The sequence below is a fragment of the Cervus elaphus genome, chromosome 10 (assembly GCF_910594005.1).
Source record: "Cervus elaphus chromosome 10, mCerEla1.1, whole genome shotgun sequence".
Classification (NCBI taxonomy): Eukaryota; Metazoa; Chordata; class Mammalia; order Artiodactyla; family Cervidae; genus Cervus; species Cervus elaphus.
The window spans coordinates 31,465,867-31,484,526 of record NC_057824.1 but is presented as its reverse complement, the minus strand read 5'-3'; the positions used below and the strand labels follow the sequence as shown (position 1 = coordinate 31,484,526).

The following is an 18,660-nucleotide window of genomic DNA, read 5'->3' as shown; positions in this document are numbered from 1 at the left end:
TTATATTCTCTGCAGCCAAAGATGGAGAAGCTCTATATAATCAGCAAAAACAAGACTGGGAGCTGACTGTGTCTCAGATCATGAACTCCTTATTGCCAAATTCAGACTTAAATTGAAGAAAGTAGGGGAAACTACTAGACCATTCAGGTAAGACCTAAATCAAATCTCTTATGATTATACAGTGGAAGTAACAAATAGATTCAAAGGATTAGATCTGATAGACAGAGAGCCTGAAGAACTATGGATGGAGGTTTGTGACACTGTACAGGAGGCAGTGATCAAGACCATCCCCAAGAAAAAGAAATGCAAAAAGGCAAAATGGTTGTCTGAGAAGGCCTTACAAATAGCTAAGAAGAGAAGTGAAAGGCAAAGGAGAAAAGGAAAGATATACCCATTTGAATGCAGAGTTCCAAAGAATAGCAAGGAGAGATAAGAAAGCCTTCCTCAGCGATCAATGCAGAGAAATAGAGGAAAACAATAGAATGGGAAAGACTAGAGATCTCTTCAAGAAAATTAGAGATACCAAGGGAATATTTCATGCAAAGATAAGCACAATAAACGACAGAAATGGTATAGATCTAACAGAAGCAGAAGATATTCAAAAGAGGTGGCAAGAATACACAGAAGAACTATACAAAAAATATCTTGATGACCCAGATAACTATGATAGTGTGATCACTCACTTAGAGCCAGACATCCTGGAGTGCGAAGTCAAGTGGGCCTTAGGAAGCATCACTACGAATAAAGCTAGTGGAAGTGATAGAATTCCAGTTGAGCTATTTCAAATCCTAAAAGATGATGCTGTTAAAGTGCAACACTCAATATGCCAGCAAATGTGGAAAACTCAGCGGTGGCCACAGCACTGGAAAAGGTCAGTTTTTATTCCAAACCAAAAGAAAGGCAATGCCAAAGAATGTTCAAACTACTGCATAGTTGCACTCAAACACACACTAGCAAAGTAATGCTCAAAATTCTGCAAGCCAGGCTTCAACAGTATGTAAACCCTGAACTTCCACATGTTCAAGCTGGATTTGGAAAAAGCAGAGGAACCAGAGTTCAAATTGCCAACATCCGGTGGATCACAGAAAAAGCAAGAGAGTTTCAGAAAAACATCTACTTCTGCTTTACTGACTACACCAAAGCCTTTGACTGTGTAGATCACAACAAACTGTGGAAAATTCTTCAAGAGATGGAAATACCAGACCGACTTACCTGCCTCCTGAGAAATCTGTATGCAGGTCAAGGAGCAACAATCAGAACCAGACAGGCAACAACAGACTGGTTCCAAATCAGGAAAGGAGTACAACAAGGCTGTATATTGTCACCCTGCTTATTTAATTTATATGCAGAGTACATCATGTGAAATGCTGGGCTGGATGAAGCACAAGCTGGAATCAAGATTGCCAAGAGAAATATCAATAACCTCAGATACATAGGTGACACCATCTTTGTGGCAGAAACAGAAGAGGAACTAAAGAGCCTCTTGATGAAAGTGAAATAGAAGAGTCAATAAGTTGGCTTAAAACTCAACATTCAAAAAACTAAGATCCTGGCATCCGGTACCATCACTTCATGGCAAATAGATGGGAAAACAATGCAAACAGTGATAGACTTTATTTTCTTGGGCTCCAAAATCACTGCAGATGGTGACTTCAGCCATGAAATTAAAGACGCTTGCTCCTTGGAAGAAAAGCTACGACAAACCTAGACAGCATATTAAAAAGCAGAGTCATTACTTTGCTGACAAAGGTCCATATAGTCAAGGCTATGGTTTTTCCAGTAGCCACGTATGGATGTGAGAGTTGGACCTTAAAGAAAGCTGAGTGCTGAAGAAGTGATGCTTTTGAACTGTGGTGTTGCTGACGATTCTTGAGAGTCTCTTGGACTGCAAGGAGACCAAACCAGTCAATCCTAAAGGAAATCAGTCTTAAATATTCATTGGAAGGACTGATGCTGACATTGAAACTGCAATACTTTGGCAACCTGATGCGAAGAACCGACTCATTGCAAAAGACCCTGATGCTGGGAAAGATCAAAGGCAGGAGGAGAAGGGGATGACAGAGGATGAGATGGTTGGATGGCATTACTGACTCAATGGACATGAATTTGAGCAAGCTCCGGGAGTTGGTGAAGGACAGGGAAGCCTGGCATGCTGCAGTCCATGGGTTCACAAAGAGTCAGACACGACTGAGTGACTGAACTGAACTCATATTAATAGTCAGACCACTGGAGGAGCAGTCCCATGGGTCAATTTGTTTAAGTCTCACTTTAACAGTATAGCAGTTAACGGGAGAGACCTAGAAACAAAGTCTAAAGCAAAGTAGTCAAGGGAACAAATCTGCTGGTTTCAGTGTCACTCTCAAAACGGCTACACAACTTCTAATTGTGTGACTGTAACAAGTTTCTAAACCTCAGGTGCGTCATCTATAAATGTGGATAACAGCAACACCTAGCTTGGGGAAGCTCTGAGAGTGAATTAACATAGCCCAAGCAAAGTAACCGGGTTTCCCCAATGGCTGAATAGTAAAGAATCCACCTGCACTCCAAGAGATGCAGGAGACTCAGGTTCAATCCCTGGGTCAGGACAATCACCTAGAGTAGGAAATGGCAACCCACCAGCCCAGTATTGTTGCCTGAAAAATCCCATGGACAGAGGAGCTTGGAGGGCTACAGTCCACGGGGTCGCAAAGAGTCAGACACGACTCAACAACCGAGCACGGACACAGGTGAGGTAACTAAGACAGGCAGACACTGGAGATATTGCGGGTTCTGTCCCAGACCGCTGCAATGAAGTAAACATCGCAATAAAGCAAGTCACACAAGCTTTTTGGTTTCTCAGTATATATGAAAATTATGCTTTATACTCTGTACACTATTAAATGTGCAATGGCATTATGTCTAAAAATAAGTGTGTGTGTGTGTATGTATACACACACACACACGATAATTAAAAAACACTTTATTGCTAAAAAATGATAACCATCATCTGAACCTTCAGTGAGTCGTAAGTAACATCAAAGATCACTGATCATTGATCACTGTAACAAACAAAACGAAAAAGTCTGAAATGTTGAGAATTACCACAATGACACAGAGACACGAAGTGAGCAAACGCTGTTGGAAAAATGATACCAACTGACCTGCTTGACACGGAGCTGGAAAAAATGAACTACCTGCGAAGTGCAGCCCAGCACAGTGCTACAGAACCAGGGCTGCCTGTGGGGCGCAGCGCAGAGGGAGCCTCAGAAAGAGGCCGTTGTGTTAAGGGCTCCAAGCTCAGCAGCATCTCTGACCCAACTCCATGCTCCATTTCTTCACAGCCAACCAACACTGCCTTCTACTCTCTTCCTGAAAGGTCACAAAACTCTCCCAACAACGGGCATTTGGTATAATGTTAAGTGAGGGAAAAGCATTATAAAGGCATATGGGAAATTTTTCTCATGTGCAAAACACAATTGTAATAACAAAGCAAGAGTGAAAGCGGAGAGAGAAGTATTAAAAAGAAAATGCGCCAGAATGTTAACAATGACCAGTTTACTCATGACAGAATTTTAGGTGGCTCTTTTTCTCTCCTTTTAACCTATCTTTTCCAAAGTCTTTCCAATGCATATACACTTATTAAAGAATGTTTTCTGATTATGAAAATCCTCTTCTATCCATTCTGCCTCTTGTTTTTTCCATGGCTGCCAACTGGTACTCTTCTAATCCATCTGGTATGCTTCTGCCAGTTTGATCTTCAAGCACCACTTTTTGCAAATCATCTCCCTGATCAAAAATCTTCAAGAGCTGCCTGGTCTCCATGACACAATGATCAACAACTTCTGCAGCCTGGGCCACTCCCAGGCAGCCTAGTCCCCCACTCTTCTCCAGTAATGCTCGTCTCCTTAGTATGCCTCTTACCTGTCGGTGTATACAGGTCCCTTCCCTCACCCCCTCCTTACTGCCCCCTGACTCTTCTCCTGGCCTTCAAATCAGTCCAGGCCCCATTTCCTATGAAGAACAAAGATAACGATGACAACCATCCCCATCTGCCTGGTGCCTTTCACACCAGCTCTTGGTCATGTGCTGACGTGCACTATTACAGTCATCTCAAGAGAGCCCTTTGCGGAAGGTTCCATCTATTAGCCCCATTTTACAGCTGATAAAACTGAGGCACAAAGAGGTCCAGCAGCCCAAGGTAACACAGTCACAATCTGAGCTCAGTGCTACCTCACTACCTGCCCCAGCCTCACCACCTTCCTCTTCTTTCCTTCAACAGTGACAACCTGCATCACACCGCTGAGCACGGCCTTACAGGATCCCACACCAGACCCAGAGAACAAGCTGCTGAAAATGGTACGTTTACCAAGGGATATGTTTTCACTGCCCAAAGCATGTTTTATGGAACAGTTGCTTTTCTCTGCAAAGTGTTCCTAAAATTGGGGGCATAAAGGTTTTTTTGCTTAATCTTAATTGTATAAATGGTGGGGGGGGGGGCGGGGGATCTTACCTTTAAACAACAACAAAAAGCCTTTTTGAATAGGCTTTCCCTGATTTTGGGAGGGAGGGGATTTCAATATGAAATTTCGTATTTGCAGCAGTCAGGTATTTGCAGCACAAGGCATTTCTCCCTTCTCTCATCTAGATGATTTTCCCTTCCCCCTCTCACTTACCTGTCCTGTGTGTTGCTAACTGCTACAGATAAATGCCTACATTCTGGAGGTATGGCCCCTTAAAGACACACACAGCTCCAACTCCCTGGGGGACACATCCCAGCCACTGTCAAAGAGCTTTTTAGGTATCACTTTATCACACACATTTTCAACACCACCCTCCACACTGACATTAATATTTCCACAGTTTGAAAATGATTTTTTTTTTATAAGACACTGCAAGCTCCTTGTTTAAATGCCCCAAGAATCAGAGTTTGTTATTATTCAGGTGACCTAATTTTTTTAATCACTTCTTCTGGTACAATAATGACTTCCTAGAGTTTTACTCCCCAGGAAAGCTCTATTCCCAGCTTCTACCATCCTCTGAGATTACTGCCACTTAAAATAAAATGAAGAACACCTTATGATGTGTACTTTTTGTTTTTAATCTAATTTTGTTGTTCTTTAAGGAGAAAAAGAATAAGTGTTCTTATTTTCAAATGCATCAGTTTTGCTCACAGGTTTCAGTCTTCAGCTGAATCAGTCAACTTCATGGTTCTTCTTCCTGGGAGCCTGGGCCAGCATGTGGTGGCTGAGACTACCCTTATGATCAGAGAGAATGGCCACAAGTTTTCAAAAACTTCTATTAAGCTGATCTGATTTATAAAATCAATTTACTTGATAAAAAATTCACCTATTATTTAGGTGAATACAAGATGTCCCTATTTTTCTCCTCATACTTTAGGATTTGCAAAAATTAAAATATAAGCAAGGCATTATACTTGCCGAAAAGTTAAAAAACAAATTGGGCAAGAAAGATAAGTTAAAACAATCCAAACTCTGCCCTCCAGCGACACTTTGTCTTATCTCTTTCCTGGTTCTCTCATACAGATATAAAAATTATATTTGCAATCCCAATGACACAACAAACATTCAAGTACCATGAGTGGGGCCCTCCTTCACCAGGCACTGTACATGGACCATCTTGTTGGATCCACGCAATAGACTAGAAAAGAGGAATTACTACTGCTCCCATTTCACCGATAAAAAGAGGCTGAGCAGTTAGGGACAAGTGACTTGAGCTCTGCTTTAGTAACAACAGCTGCAAGCAACAGAGCCGAGGTTCAGACGCGGGCACCCTGAGTCCAGGGCTCACGCGTGAACAGCAGGCCAAACCACCACTTAGGATACACACAGTCAGGACAAGGGCTGAGCACAGAACCAGACCCAACAGTGAATCACCGTGAAAGGGCCCTGATGATGACGTTACTGGGCACTCAGGAGTGAGGGTCCTTACGACACAGAAGACAGGAGTGAGCTTCACGTTGAAGCCACCGGGCAGTTACCTCGGGGGCGCGGTAGGAAACACACTGGAAGACCCAGTCCATGGCAGGCGAATACAGGGGGAGGTAGGACGGAAGCTCCACGCCCTGGAGCACCAGCTGGTTCTGGACCGTGTCCCCATGAATCTATAGGAGACCAAACAAACACTCAGAAAAGGAGGGGAAGTCACATAACAAAGAACATGTCTGGCCCCGAGAGAAACAGCCTGGTTTCTCAGGTTTTTTTAAACTAGAAAAAAACACACACAGGTTCCCAGGTCACCAGGCTGAGCTGTTCTGGGAATGTGTGCTGTGACGAGAAGTAACCGGATAAAAATGGACCCAGCAGATGCTAAGAAGAAAGTCTGATCAACCGGAGATGTTGCTTATTAACACATGCATATTAATGCTCTCTGCTTGTTCAGTACAATCAACACATTTTAATTGTCTGTAACAGACGCGAGTGCGATTTTCTAGGGTTTACACATCTAAAGAGCTTTAAGGCAATCTCGACTTGGAAAACCAACTGGGTTTTATGAATCTGTGATCATATAACTATCACATCAATTGGCTCTTCTCATAGTGTTCTCTTACCTGTTTGAATGTGAGGAGGAAGTCAAAAAAGTTCTTATTTAGGCTTTCTTTGAGATGTGGAGCCACTTCCATGCCCACCTGTAGCCAAACAAAAGGAAGTAACCTTGACGGCAGAAAACCAGGTTGCAAATAACATATACAGTGTGATGCATTTTTGTAAATTAAAAATATACATATAGGCAGATATAAGCATAAAGAGGTCCAGAAAGTTAACTTTCATTCTTTTTGTTTATTTCTTTTCTTATTCAACAAGCATATCTTGCTTTTATAAGAAAAACCACAGGAGCTATTTTTAATTAAAAAAAGGGCAACATTTGCAGTAATCATCTTTGCAATTTCCCAAAGGTAATGAAAGTATTTCTGAACAGATGACCAAGGGAACAAATCAATACAGCACTAAGGAGAAATGTACTCTCAAGACAGTGTATACGACATTCTTTTCCTCTCTAAAAAATGATAAACACACATGTGGGTGTACTTATTAAATGAAGCAAAAAGATTCTGGTATGTAAGAGAGTCAGCTGGGACTTCACTGTTGCATTGTTAAAATATACAGATTCATTCTTTGCTGGGCAGTCAGGGAAGCAGACATAAATTTTGATGTATTTTAAGCAAATTTTTTATTACACAAGCATGAAGCCTAACAAAACTATAATCCATCGACTCATTATTTTAAAAAGATACGTAATATTTTCAGTTGAAAAACATTTGCTAAATCACAGAGAAGGTGGCCAGGGCTCTACAGTCGAATGGAAAAGTAAAGGTCGCAAATATGGCAGGGACTACATGAATTTAAAACAAAGCATCATAAGTTTCCTTAAACTGAGTTCCTCAAATACACCTCAATTCCACACAGCTGCTTTAGCACAAAAACAACTTTGTAAGAGGAGCTGCTTTCTGGGACCTGGTTTCTTCCAAGCAAGACAGATTTCTACCACTCACCTCCCACCATAGATACCCAGAGGTCATGAAGATTAACGATAACAGTGTTTTTTAGATGTCTGTAAGGAATTCCTTTGAGGAAAATTATGCAAGATCTACTGGGGCGGTAAATTCCAGGGGCAGCTCTCTATAGCTGTTGGAGATGCTTCCAAGGACAAGTACAAGGATTTTAAAAAAATACTAATAACAAATGTCAGATCCACTTTTACTGTGTTCTGACTCTATTGTCTCCTTCTACTAATCATTTCGTAGAAAAAGCAATAATTACCTGTTAGGCGACAGCAAAGAAAAGGCCCAGTGGACAAGCAGTGGAGATGAACTGAAGGGGTTGTGACTTAGAAGAGGAGTTAATCATACTTTCCTTTAATAAACAGCTCTGAGCACCCCCCACGCCCTGCCTACTCACTGCCTTTGTGTTTTGTTTATCTCTTTCCATAAAACCAAATGAGCAACTTAGAAATCTGCTCAGGTCGAAAAAATATCTACCTAGAGTAGCAAGGGTAGTTACAATATCCATCTGTTGTTTCTGCCTGCCTGGCACTCATTCTCTCTGTTTCTGGAATCAGCAAAGTAGACTTGTCTTTGAGGACTCAAACTTACCTCTCAGACAAAGAGGTTTGTGGCAGCTGGACCCAGCCAACCCTGGGTTGCCAGCGTGGGCACATGACCCATGCTCAGTCAGCAGGCATATCCCATCCCACGGTCACAGTGACTGCTATATCTACGGGCTAAGGACCCAAGGTGGTTCCACGAGATTCTGCCTGGAAACTCTGGCTAGAACCACTGGGGAAAAGACAATCTTGTCGCTGGGGTTCCTAAGTCAAAAGGATGGAAGCCGTTCCACCATATGGAAAGAGAAAGCTGTAAACTGAAGTCACCCAGGGGAGAGCAGAGCTGAGCCACGAGGGAGCAGACAACTCCTGGGGTTGTCTGGGTTCGGGGTCCCTGGGTCTGCCATGCTGGGACTACCCCAGGCTCTTCAGATGCGAGCGCCAACAAATCCCCAACCTTTGCTTCAGAGTACTATGAACTGGGGTTGTGCCACTTAGAATTGAAAGAATCCTTACTAATGCACACTGTCTCTTTTTCTTTCTATATCAAAAGATTTTCAGTAGCTACCCAGCCAGGGGAAAGGGTGCTCTGCCTGAATTGGCACAACTGATTTCAGAAACAGTGCCTCTCACCCAGCTTTCCTGGGGTGTGTCTGTAATCTCTCTTCATTGCCACTGAGTTTTAGAGCTCCATCTGCCATGCAAAGGCACTTTGAAAATGAAAGTGAATGAAAGTGTTAGCTCAGCCGTGTCCAACTCTCTTGCAATCCCATGGACTGTAGCCTGCCAGGCTCCTCTGTCCATGGGATTCTCCGGGCAAGAATACTGGAGTGGGTTGCCATTCCCTTCTCCTGGGGATCTTCTCAACCCAGGGATCAAACCCAGTTTCTCCTGCCATTGCAGGCTGATTCTTTACCATCTGAGCCACCAGGGGAGGTACTTTATATGCAACAAATATCATCTTTCACTAGCTTGTGTACCTGCCTTCAAACTTTAAAACTGAGCAGGTTTGCAGGGAATGAATATTCCCCTCACTTTCTGATTTCTACATAATAACTGTGTGTCATTAGACACACTAAGTTTCTAGATCTTTATTACTGACGGGAAGGTCAATTCAAAGAATGTGATGTATGCTACAAGGGGAAGGGCAGCAGAACACAAATCACAAACAAGGCTATCTTTACATCCCCCCACCCCACCCCACAGGATCCAGGCCAATTTTGCACACAAGAGGCCCTCAGCAAACTCTGACAAGGAAGGAGCATTCAAACTTCATGATACTAGAGTTGAAGCTGGAGAAAATATATCTGATATTCTTGTATGAAAAATATATGCCAGTCTCAAGCAGATGGCAATGCATACTTTGGCCTCAGTTACTACAAGGGAGCAGGTGCCCTTAATTGGAAAGCTTTTTCTTTTTTCTTTTCTCCCTTATTAGGGAATGGACCTATAAAAAGGATTCTCCCCAAGGATATCTGCTTCTCACTCTGAGGGAAATGACTGATTTCTCTGAGACACTGGAGACCACAGGGCTTCTATCACATGCTAGATGTCACGTGAAAGAAGCTGATCAAAGGCTACAGTCCTCACCTTCTAATGTCATAGTATTGATGACCACTAGAAGCTCAGCTGGTAAAGAATCCACCTGCATTGCAGGAGACCCTGGTTCAATTCCTGGGTCAGGAAGATCCCCTGGAGAAGGGACAGGCTACCCACTGCAGCATTCTTGGGCTTCCCTGGTGGCTCAGGCGGTAAAGAATCCGCCTGCAATGCAGGAAACCTAGGATTGATCCCTGGATTAGGAAGATCCCCTGGAGAAGGGAAAGGCTACCCACTCTAGTATTCTGGCCTGGACAACTCCATGGCCTGTATAGTCCATGGGGTCGCCAAGAGTCCGACAGGACTGAATGACTTTCACTTTCACACTAGGGAAGGGGTAGGTCTCTAACAGTAGCTTTGTCTTCAAGAAGTCTGGGGTTCACCAGGACCCTACAGAACATGGGAAATAGCCCCTCTAAAGGTAAATGATGCCAAAGGAGCCAGTAAGGTGGACTCCCACAAAAGCTGACAGAGGCAGCGGCCCCATGTGAGTTGAAGAAAAATGACTGTAAATTCTCCACAGGGTGCATTTTTCATAAATGAAAGTTAATAGTTTCAAGCAGGAGCTTCACGGTGCTTTGAGGCGAGAAAGGCTGAGTGATCTACAATCTGAACCCATCAGAGCAGCCCTCCAAGGCCAGGTGACACAGACCCTGATGCCTGCCATCTCCAGGAGTGCCTCTCCCTGCCAGACAGCCCTCATCAACTCGCGCTCTGAGCCAGATCTTTAACACAGAGACCACAAATCTGATAAAACAATCAAATTCAAAGACAAAGGGAAAGCAACATTGTGAGTCAATGAGAAGTAACCTATCAGCCGAAAGGCCTTGGGAGCCTCCTTCCCAGCAAGAAGGGAGACACAATTAGTTCTGAAACCCAGTTCATTTGTGAGACGATGACCCTAATTAAGAGTTATGGGTAAGTGGGTCTACTTCGAAATTAATTTTAAACAGAAATCCTACAGCCCTGCTTTCCGTGGACGAGCTATGCTCTAAAATTAGTGGCTAATAAAGTCCTTCATCCAGTGACTCTGGGTGGCGGGGAGGGAGAAGCGTCAGCGTGAGAGGAGGCAGGACGCGTCGGCTCACCCTGCACAGGTAGGCCCTGGCGTACACCGACGCCAGCGGGTCCCCGATCCCCCGGACCATGCACGTCAGCCGGGGCAGACACTCTGAAATCCCCCTGCGAGAGACGGAGAGACAGCAGCATTACACCCCACAGGACGACTCTCTCTCCCTTCATTTTCTGAATAAAAATAAAAGCCTACGTTTACACTTCCTAAATGTAGGGGGGCAAAATCAGGTTTCAGAAACAAACCAAGGTCAAAGTTGACGTTTTCTAAGGCCATGTACCAAGTCTTTCTCTCTTTCCATAATTCATTTTTTGAATGGTTTCTTTCGTCTCTACCATCTTTTCAGCGCTGGAGTCTAATCTTCACTTTTTTCCTGTTTGAGGTCACTTTTACTAATTTAACAATTTTTGTTCCACCACCCTCCCACCCCCAGTTATCATCCATCGACAGGTCACTAGGTCACTCCTCTCCCTTCTCCATATCTCAGCTGTTATCTATAGTCCTTTGGCATAGATTTACTGCCCCATGCTCCGCCCACTCTCAACACCTGACCCCAGCATCCCCCTCAAAGTGAACTGTGACTTACTTATTTCTCTGGCCATATGGGACTTCCCTCTGCCTCAAGCCTTATTCTCCCCCAACTGGTGAACGAAAATAACTGTTTCTTCAGCACCACGTGACCACCCCCCCCCCCCCAACTCCCCCAGTAATCCCCAGATCTCAATCAAACGCTTGGTACACATTTTAAATCCAACTCGGAGCACGAGACAGCCTGTGGCTCTGGGGAGTTATCTAGATGGTGTCCAATGCCACTCAGAAAGCAGATCTGGTTTCTCCTGGTTCAGCAAAACTACTCTCAAAACAATGTCCGAGGTGGCCCAGAGTAGCAGGGGGCTCAGGGGAAAGGGCCTTTCGTTCTGACATCTCTGACCTCTTCATCATCTTGGACGGCAGCCACAGACACTGAGAGAGAGCCCATGGGTGCTGCTCCAAGTGTGGTGTCTGCAGCCCGAGGAACGCTCACAGACCCCTTCACGGGGCTTGTTCACCGAGAAGACTGGGGGTCAGAGATGCTAAGTAACTTTCTCTGGACCACACAGCCAGTAACAGCAGAGCTAGGATGTCAAATCCAGTTGATCTTCCATGAGCAGAGCTAGGATGTCAAATTCAGTTGATCTTCCATGTCAAATCCAGTTGATCTTCCAACCTCTCCCACCTTGAGTTTTCTTCTCCATAAAATGGAGATTAAAAAGTGATCTCTACTTCATTTGGATTAAATGAGAAAATGGATGGAAGGTGCTTAACACCAGATCAGCTACACACTAAGCATCACAGAATGATAGCTACTATTGCAGAATCATTCGCAAGGGCTGTGAGAGAGAGAAATTTTTTGGAAATGTATGGCTCTGGACATTTAAAAAGAGCCTTACGTTTTGGAGAGGAACTTGTTACACTTCAGGATGGAAGCTTCCACGTAGCTACAAAAACATTCTGTTAAGGAAGACATTTTCCAGACGGCCTGTTCCCTACGGGGAAAAGCCTAACTGTTCATGCAGAGAACTAGGTGTGTCTTCAGGAGAGGGGCCACGACAGCTCTTGACAATCCAAAGAATGAAATCAGTGAGTGGCCTGTGGTTTCTACATTTGGTTTTCAAGGTTTTATTCTTATTTAAAATAAAATTTGGAAAACGTTATATGCTGATTTATGATTACGTGCTGAAATTTAAACTGGGTTTTAAGCACTTCAACTGAGGTTTTATGAGGAAAGGATGAAACTTAAGAGAACTAAGATTCCTTTTGTATGTAAGTCGAACTGTCTGTCCTTCAACACTGGTGTTTGTGCAGATAAGCTGGACCCTGCTCCTTTCAAGGTCTTGGGACCAGAGAAAACATACACACACACAAAAAAACCCCAAAGCATTTAATTGAGAAAATTAATGTGGGAATGTTCTTCAGGGAAATAAAAGCCTGGTACACAGCGCCACAGTCAAAGTTTAAAAACAGAGAACTGGAGACAGTCAGAGTCCAAGGGCATCTTGGACAGTGTGGCTGGCGCTGGGCTTCCAGGCGAGCGACCCTAACAGGACCCCATTTTCAACAGGAATCTCAGGGCAGCCCATCGCATGGCCTCTATTAGCAGTGCAATCCTGCAGCCTATCCTTAAAAGCATCAGACAGAAAAAAAGGATACAATCTTGGAATGAGCTCCCTGATGGAAGCAATCTTGAAAAACCAATTCAAGCATGTTTCCTTGGCTGTGTCATTTACATTCTCTGGAGAGAAGTGATCTGTAAAACAAAAATAATACCCATCAGCCTTCCTAATTCCTGGGATCTGTCACAGCTGCTCTGAGTCCCGGGACAGAAAACAGTCACAGCGCGGCAGAAGGGGTGGGGCGCCCGGCCCTTCCATGGCCTTCCTTCCAAATATCATTACTACTAGGAAACACCTGGTGACGAGGATGACTGACACACAGAGGCTTTCTAAGGGCCAGGCGCCACTCAGAGAGCTTTACAGACATCAGCTCACTCAGGCCCCACAAGGGCCCTCCGAGTCACCGACTCTTACGGTCCTCTCTCACAGACACAGGGAGTGAGGCACTGCGAAGTTGAGGGATTCGCCCAGGGCACACAGCAAGCAGGCATAAGACCCAGAATTCAACTCAGGCAGTCTGGCTCCACAGCCTATATTCTTAGCCACTGCCTCTAATTTAATCCAGAGGCTCTTGGTGTACCTACCAGTAACTACGGTGATACTGCTGAGAATTCCAGATGCTTGAGGAACCTGCAACTGTAACATGAAATGCAATGGAAGTGTGTGCTGTAAACATCACATGGACCTGACGTGTGTGGTAAGTCAAGACCCTGAGGTGAGAAATCAGTCAGAGTCAGGCTGCCAGTTCAATAATATCACCTGAAGACTTGAGTCACCTGGGACAAAAATGCCACTTTCCCCTACTCTCTGCTCTCTTCCCCTTTAATAACAGGGCTCTCGTTTTCTGCTGGGCATACGGCCATCCTTGCCGCTCAGGGTGGCTATGTGACCAAGTTCAGGTCCCAGGATATACACAGGAGTGCAAGGAATTAGCTCCAAGGGAAGGGGCTTGATCTTCATTTCTTCTTCCCTCCTGCTGGCAAGAATGCAGATACAAAGGCTGGAACCTCCATAACCATCTTGAACCACAAGAGCAAGACAGAAGTCAGGACGGCTGGCACCACAGGCTGGCTGCCAGCTGTGATTCTCTTTACTGAGATTTTTGAGTTTTCTGGCACTGATGACCAAGTCCAATCAATGACATACATCTTAGTAAGAAATGGAAGAGAGTACGGAAAAATGAAAACAAAAACAAACTAGAAACTGTTCAACACCAAGAAGGCTACTGTTGAACTCTCACATTTAAATGATTTCTGCACAAACTGGAGCCCGATCCCACCCCTGGGATCGGGGTGTGCCTTACACTTTTAGGATTCAACCAAAACGGGAGAAACTGATTACTACAGAACATAAGAAACAAATGTTAGCCTGTTGCCCTCATCATGTTGCTCAATGAGTCATTTTTCATCCCTGGTTCTACTTTCTGCTACTTGGTGGTACACCATTAAAGTGATCAAAATATCTATGGAATCAGCAAAAAATAAAATTCTAGGTACTTCACTAGCAAAGAACAGTCAGTAATCACAACTGCAGATATTTCAGAACTGCAATCTCAAGGATTTATCTATTTTTGGATGTTCTGGCATGCTTCATTCATTGGAGAATTATTCACTTGCTATTTTCTAAGAGAAGTGAAATTACCATTTTTCCTTTCCTGGCCTGAATCCATGTACTTAAAAGTAACTTTTTTTCAAGTTCCAAGAGACCTAGATAGGAAAAGGTAAGGGCTATTCTTAAATTCATTTGTCAATCTTGCCTTTTGGAAAACAGAGGAGGGGTGGGGTTAATTTCCCTTAATGTGACTGAATCATGTGACTTGAGACCCAAAAGCAAAAATAAGTCTCTGAGGTCATCTACTAAAAACTTCTGCTTTCCAGTTGAGGGAACGGAGGCATAGCAAAGGGTGGGATAACACGGAATCAGGCTGCCAGGGAGAGTGGGACATCACACCAAGACAAGTTGCCCTGTGTGTACACACCAACAGCCAGCTATGCAATAATTCGCATATGCAATACAAAGGCTTTTAGATTTTCCTTCCAGTTCCAGAGATAATTTAGGAAAAGGATTATGTTACGCAGGACTTTACAATCTTACAGAAAAAAGTAAATAAATAAAGTGGGAAGAAAAAAATGTATTATAGCAAGCTCAATAGTACATTTCATTACTTCACCTGCTCACAATGAACGTCTCAGGAACCAACTAGAAGTGGTATTCTAAGCTCCAGGGAGACAAGAGAGCACAGCACATAAAGGAGACCCTGCCCTCATGAAGCTTACATTCCAGTGGGTCTGGTCAAAGAACAAGAAAGTGAGCCAAAGAGATGCGAGAGGAAGGGGAGAAGCAGCCAGGTCATGAGGGGCTGCAGCCTTGGCGAGGAGTCTGGGAGTTCTTCTAAGTGTGACGGAAGCTCCCTGAAGAGCTCTGAGCAAAGGAATGACATGACATCAATTATACTTCAGCGCCTGGGCTGCTACATGGAGAATGAAATTAGAATCTGGAAATTAATTCAGAAGAGGCTTCAATGTAAACAAGAGCTGAGATATTTTCTTCTAGTTCCCACTTACTTTTCCTTTATGGGCTCCTTTTTTCAACCCTGAACTTCTGTGGATGTTTTAGGAGAAGGGAGGAGACCAGTGAGTTTGGTTCTCTTCCATTTGCCAAGTCTCGACCCTGGCAGTGAGATGTCTTTTTACGTAACAGGGCTTATAGGGGTGCCATGTCATCTTAATACGATGACCTGAAAGGCCAGGTCAGTTAAGGACACTCCTTACCCAGGGGCGGCTGTATCAGCCACAGGGAAAAACCAAAGACAGAAATGCCCACAGCTAATGAGGAGACCCACAACACAAGAAACCCAAGTTACTCATCCCAAAATGGAAATGAAATTGTTTTACCCTTGGAGTACAAGCTCTCTTCACTCATATGCTGAATGAAGAAATGTTGGGGAAAAATTACCATATCTAGCAGCACGTACTTTCCCTGAAGCCAAAGGACATCAGTATCTTTCTGAACTAGTAGGAGCTATGCTTTAGTTAAAGCTCCTGAAGGTAAAGGGCTCAAATACTAAGATCACAGTCTGAACTTGATTCAAATGGAAAGAATCAGTACACACGCCACCAGACTTCTCTCTACACATAATTTCTTTAGGCAGAATTCTGCATAGTAGATTTCAAAAGTTTTCTTTATAATTATTGTTAACAGGCATCCCCAAGATTAAAGACATTTTTGAGAAAAGTTTTCCCTCTCCTTTTCAGGTTCTAGGAAACAGAAGATACATGCAGATAAAAGATTTTAACTGAAAGGGGAGAAATGAAATTATTTTCAAGAAAACAAAAGCCCAATTCAAGGTTAAAAAACAAAAAGTATTTGGGGAGGCATGAATTTAGTAATAAACATGCTAACACATTTAGACAAGAACTAAAAGTGAATATGAAAATAGTCTTTTATTTTGAACTTTAATAGTTCAAGTGGGGAGAAACCTATTAGTAACTCTCTCTTGCGTGCATTTGTACTAAGTTGCTTTAGTGGTGTTGGACTCTTTGGGACCCTATGGACCCCCCAGGCCCTCTGTCCATGAGATTTTCCAGGCACTAATACTGGAGTGGGTTGCCATGCCCTCCGCCAGAGGATCTTCCCAACCCAGGGATCGAACCTGCATCTCTTACATCCCCTGTATTGGCAGGCAGGTTTTTACCACTAGACCCACCTGGGAAGCCCAGTTTTTCCTTACCTAGCCCTAAAATGTTGTTTGTATGGTTAGTGAAGGACAGGAAGGAAAACTATTGTAGTAGGTATGAACATAAATGTCCCTAGGGGCCAGACAGGTGATCTAAACATTTCTAATCAGTTAGGTATACAACAATAGGAAGAAGTAGAAACTATACCAAATAGCATTTTAAAAAATACTCTTGTAGCCAAAGAAAACAGCTAACTGGGTTTAATTCTGCCTGCAGGCTGAGAGTTTACTGCTGCTGATACAGCACATGGAAGAAACACTGGCAAGTGTAAAACAAATGCACCAGATTTGCCAAATCCTTAAGCTGACAGAGAAGGCCTTTCCATCAGGCTGGCCCCTGCCTCCCAGTCCTCAGAAGCCTAGAATGTGTGAGGAGCTGTTAAAAACCACTGCAGGTGGGAATGTGGTGGAGGGGAGGGTGTAGTGCAATGCTATCCAATGGAAATGCCATGTGAGCCCCATGCAAAGAGCTAAAACAAAGACGTGTAATTTTATTTTTTTTTTTCAGATTCTTTTTTTTTTTTTGTAATTTTAAATATACTTTATTTAATCTAATTCATCTAAATATCATTTCAATATGTAAACATGTAAACTTAAAAATTAGATACTTCATGGTCTCTTATTTGCATTAAGCGTCTGAAATCCAACTTTTTTTTTTTTTTAATACTCACAGCATATCTCAGTTTGGACTGGTCAATCTCTGGCGCACAAGAGCCTCATGTGACCAAGTGGCCACCATACCGGATGGTGCAGTCCAGCATTGAGAGCCAAGCTCTCACTTGCTGGTGGCAGGGTTGGGCCAAGTTCCTGGCTCTTTCCCACTGGGTGGGCCCCCCCTAAAATGAGACGAGGCGATTCCAAAGAGCTTTTCTAGCCCTAAAGGTCTGTAGGGTTCTGTCTTGCTTTCTGAGAAATGTGCATATTAACTAGTTTTAACAACACAGATGATGGAAGGAAGGAAAAGAAGGAAACATAAAGAGAAGAGAGAAAAAAAGAGACAATAAAAGAAACAGCAAAAGACAAAGAGATGCAGAGAGAGAAAGACAAAAAAAAGAAAAAGAAAACCAGAAAGACAAGACAGATTAACAGACAAAAAGAAAAGTCAAATTACAGGTCTGTCTGATACCATCTCTTCATCCTCCAGGGAAGCAGGAGCAGGAGGAGGTGGGATGAAAGTGAAGACAGCCTGTTGCTCTAACTTGAAGAGATGAGCACGCTTCCTCCCAGCAGTGCTAGAAACTCAGGAGGAGGAGTAAGAGAAAATGGATGCTGTTGCTTAGAGTTCCATACTGCTAGCCTCATTGTCATCTTTCATTTATATGACAAAATAAATTTGTGGTCTCATTGTCCCATTAAAACCTCCTGAGAGTTCAAAATTGAGCAGCAATAAATTTAATGCAAACATCACTTGGGCATATACTGTAGATTCAAAGCATCTGTTATTATTGATTTATTTGACATTGTTCTTTAATATAAAATTAGCTCTACAAAGCAATTTTCTTCTCAGGAAAGATATATTGGGAAAATATTAAAATGTCAAGCAGCAGAGAAATTTAAGTTGGTATTAAAGTTCAGTTGAATCTAATCACAGGACCTTTTCATTCTTGCAGATTCAAATTACTTGCTCAAATCCCTAGCTGGGCAGTTGGAAAAATCTTCTTTTCAAAGACTGAGATGATCAGAAAACTGTAACAGTGTTTCTTTACCTTTTAACACACAAAAAACTTCAGGTCTCAATAAATCCTGACTTGATATAAACCTTCTAATCCTGACTTGAGGGCAGAACAAAAACCGCTGAAACAGCTATGATGTTACCTGGTAAGACGCTGCGGTTATCCACACACATGGAAAAGATACGCTCGTACACCAGCTTCCCTGGGGAGAAAAGGACAGATGGTGTTAGCATCATGCCTTCAGGTGCAAACACTAAATTAACATTTCTTAATTAGGGACAGAGATGGTGACGTCACCAGGGTGAGCTTCAACTTGTGGGAGTGTGCTGCCATCTGGTGGCCCAAACTTTTAAGCCATGATTCTTTCAGATTTTAATTAAAACAGGG

The 18,660-nt window shown here is 43.3% G+C and overlaps 1 protein-coding gene across 2 annotated transcripts in view; it reads right to left on the bottom strand.

The window, feature by feature from the left end:
* Nucleotides 1–18,660, bottom strand: part of VPS35L (VPS35 endosomal protein sorting factor like) — a 141,160-nt gene that overhangs the window by 77,485 nt on the left and 45,015 nt on the right. For both annotated transcript variants that reach the window (XM_043914434.1, XM_043914433.1), the window contains 6 exons: nucleotides 18,416–18,475; nucleotides 12,902–12,998; nucleotides 12,142–12,189; nucleotides 10,728–10,821; nucleotides 6,548–6,625; nucleotides 5,978–6,100 (listed from right to left, as the gene is read on the bottom strand). In XM_043914434.1, coding sequence (XP_043770369.1) covers nucleotides 5,978–6,100; nucleotides 6,548–6,625; nucleotides 10,728–10,821; nucleotides 12,142–12,189; nucleotides 12,902–12,998; nucleotides 18,416–18,475 — 500 coding nt within the window. The remainder of the gene's footprint in view (nucleotides 1–5,977; nucleotides 6,101–6,547; nucleotides 6,626–10,727; nucleotides 10,822–12,141; nucleotides 12,190–12,901; nucleotides 12,999–18,415; nucleotides 18,476–18,660) is intronic.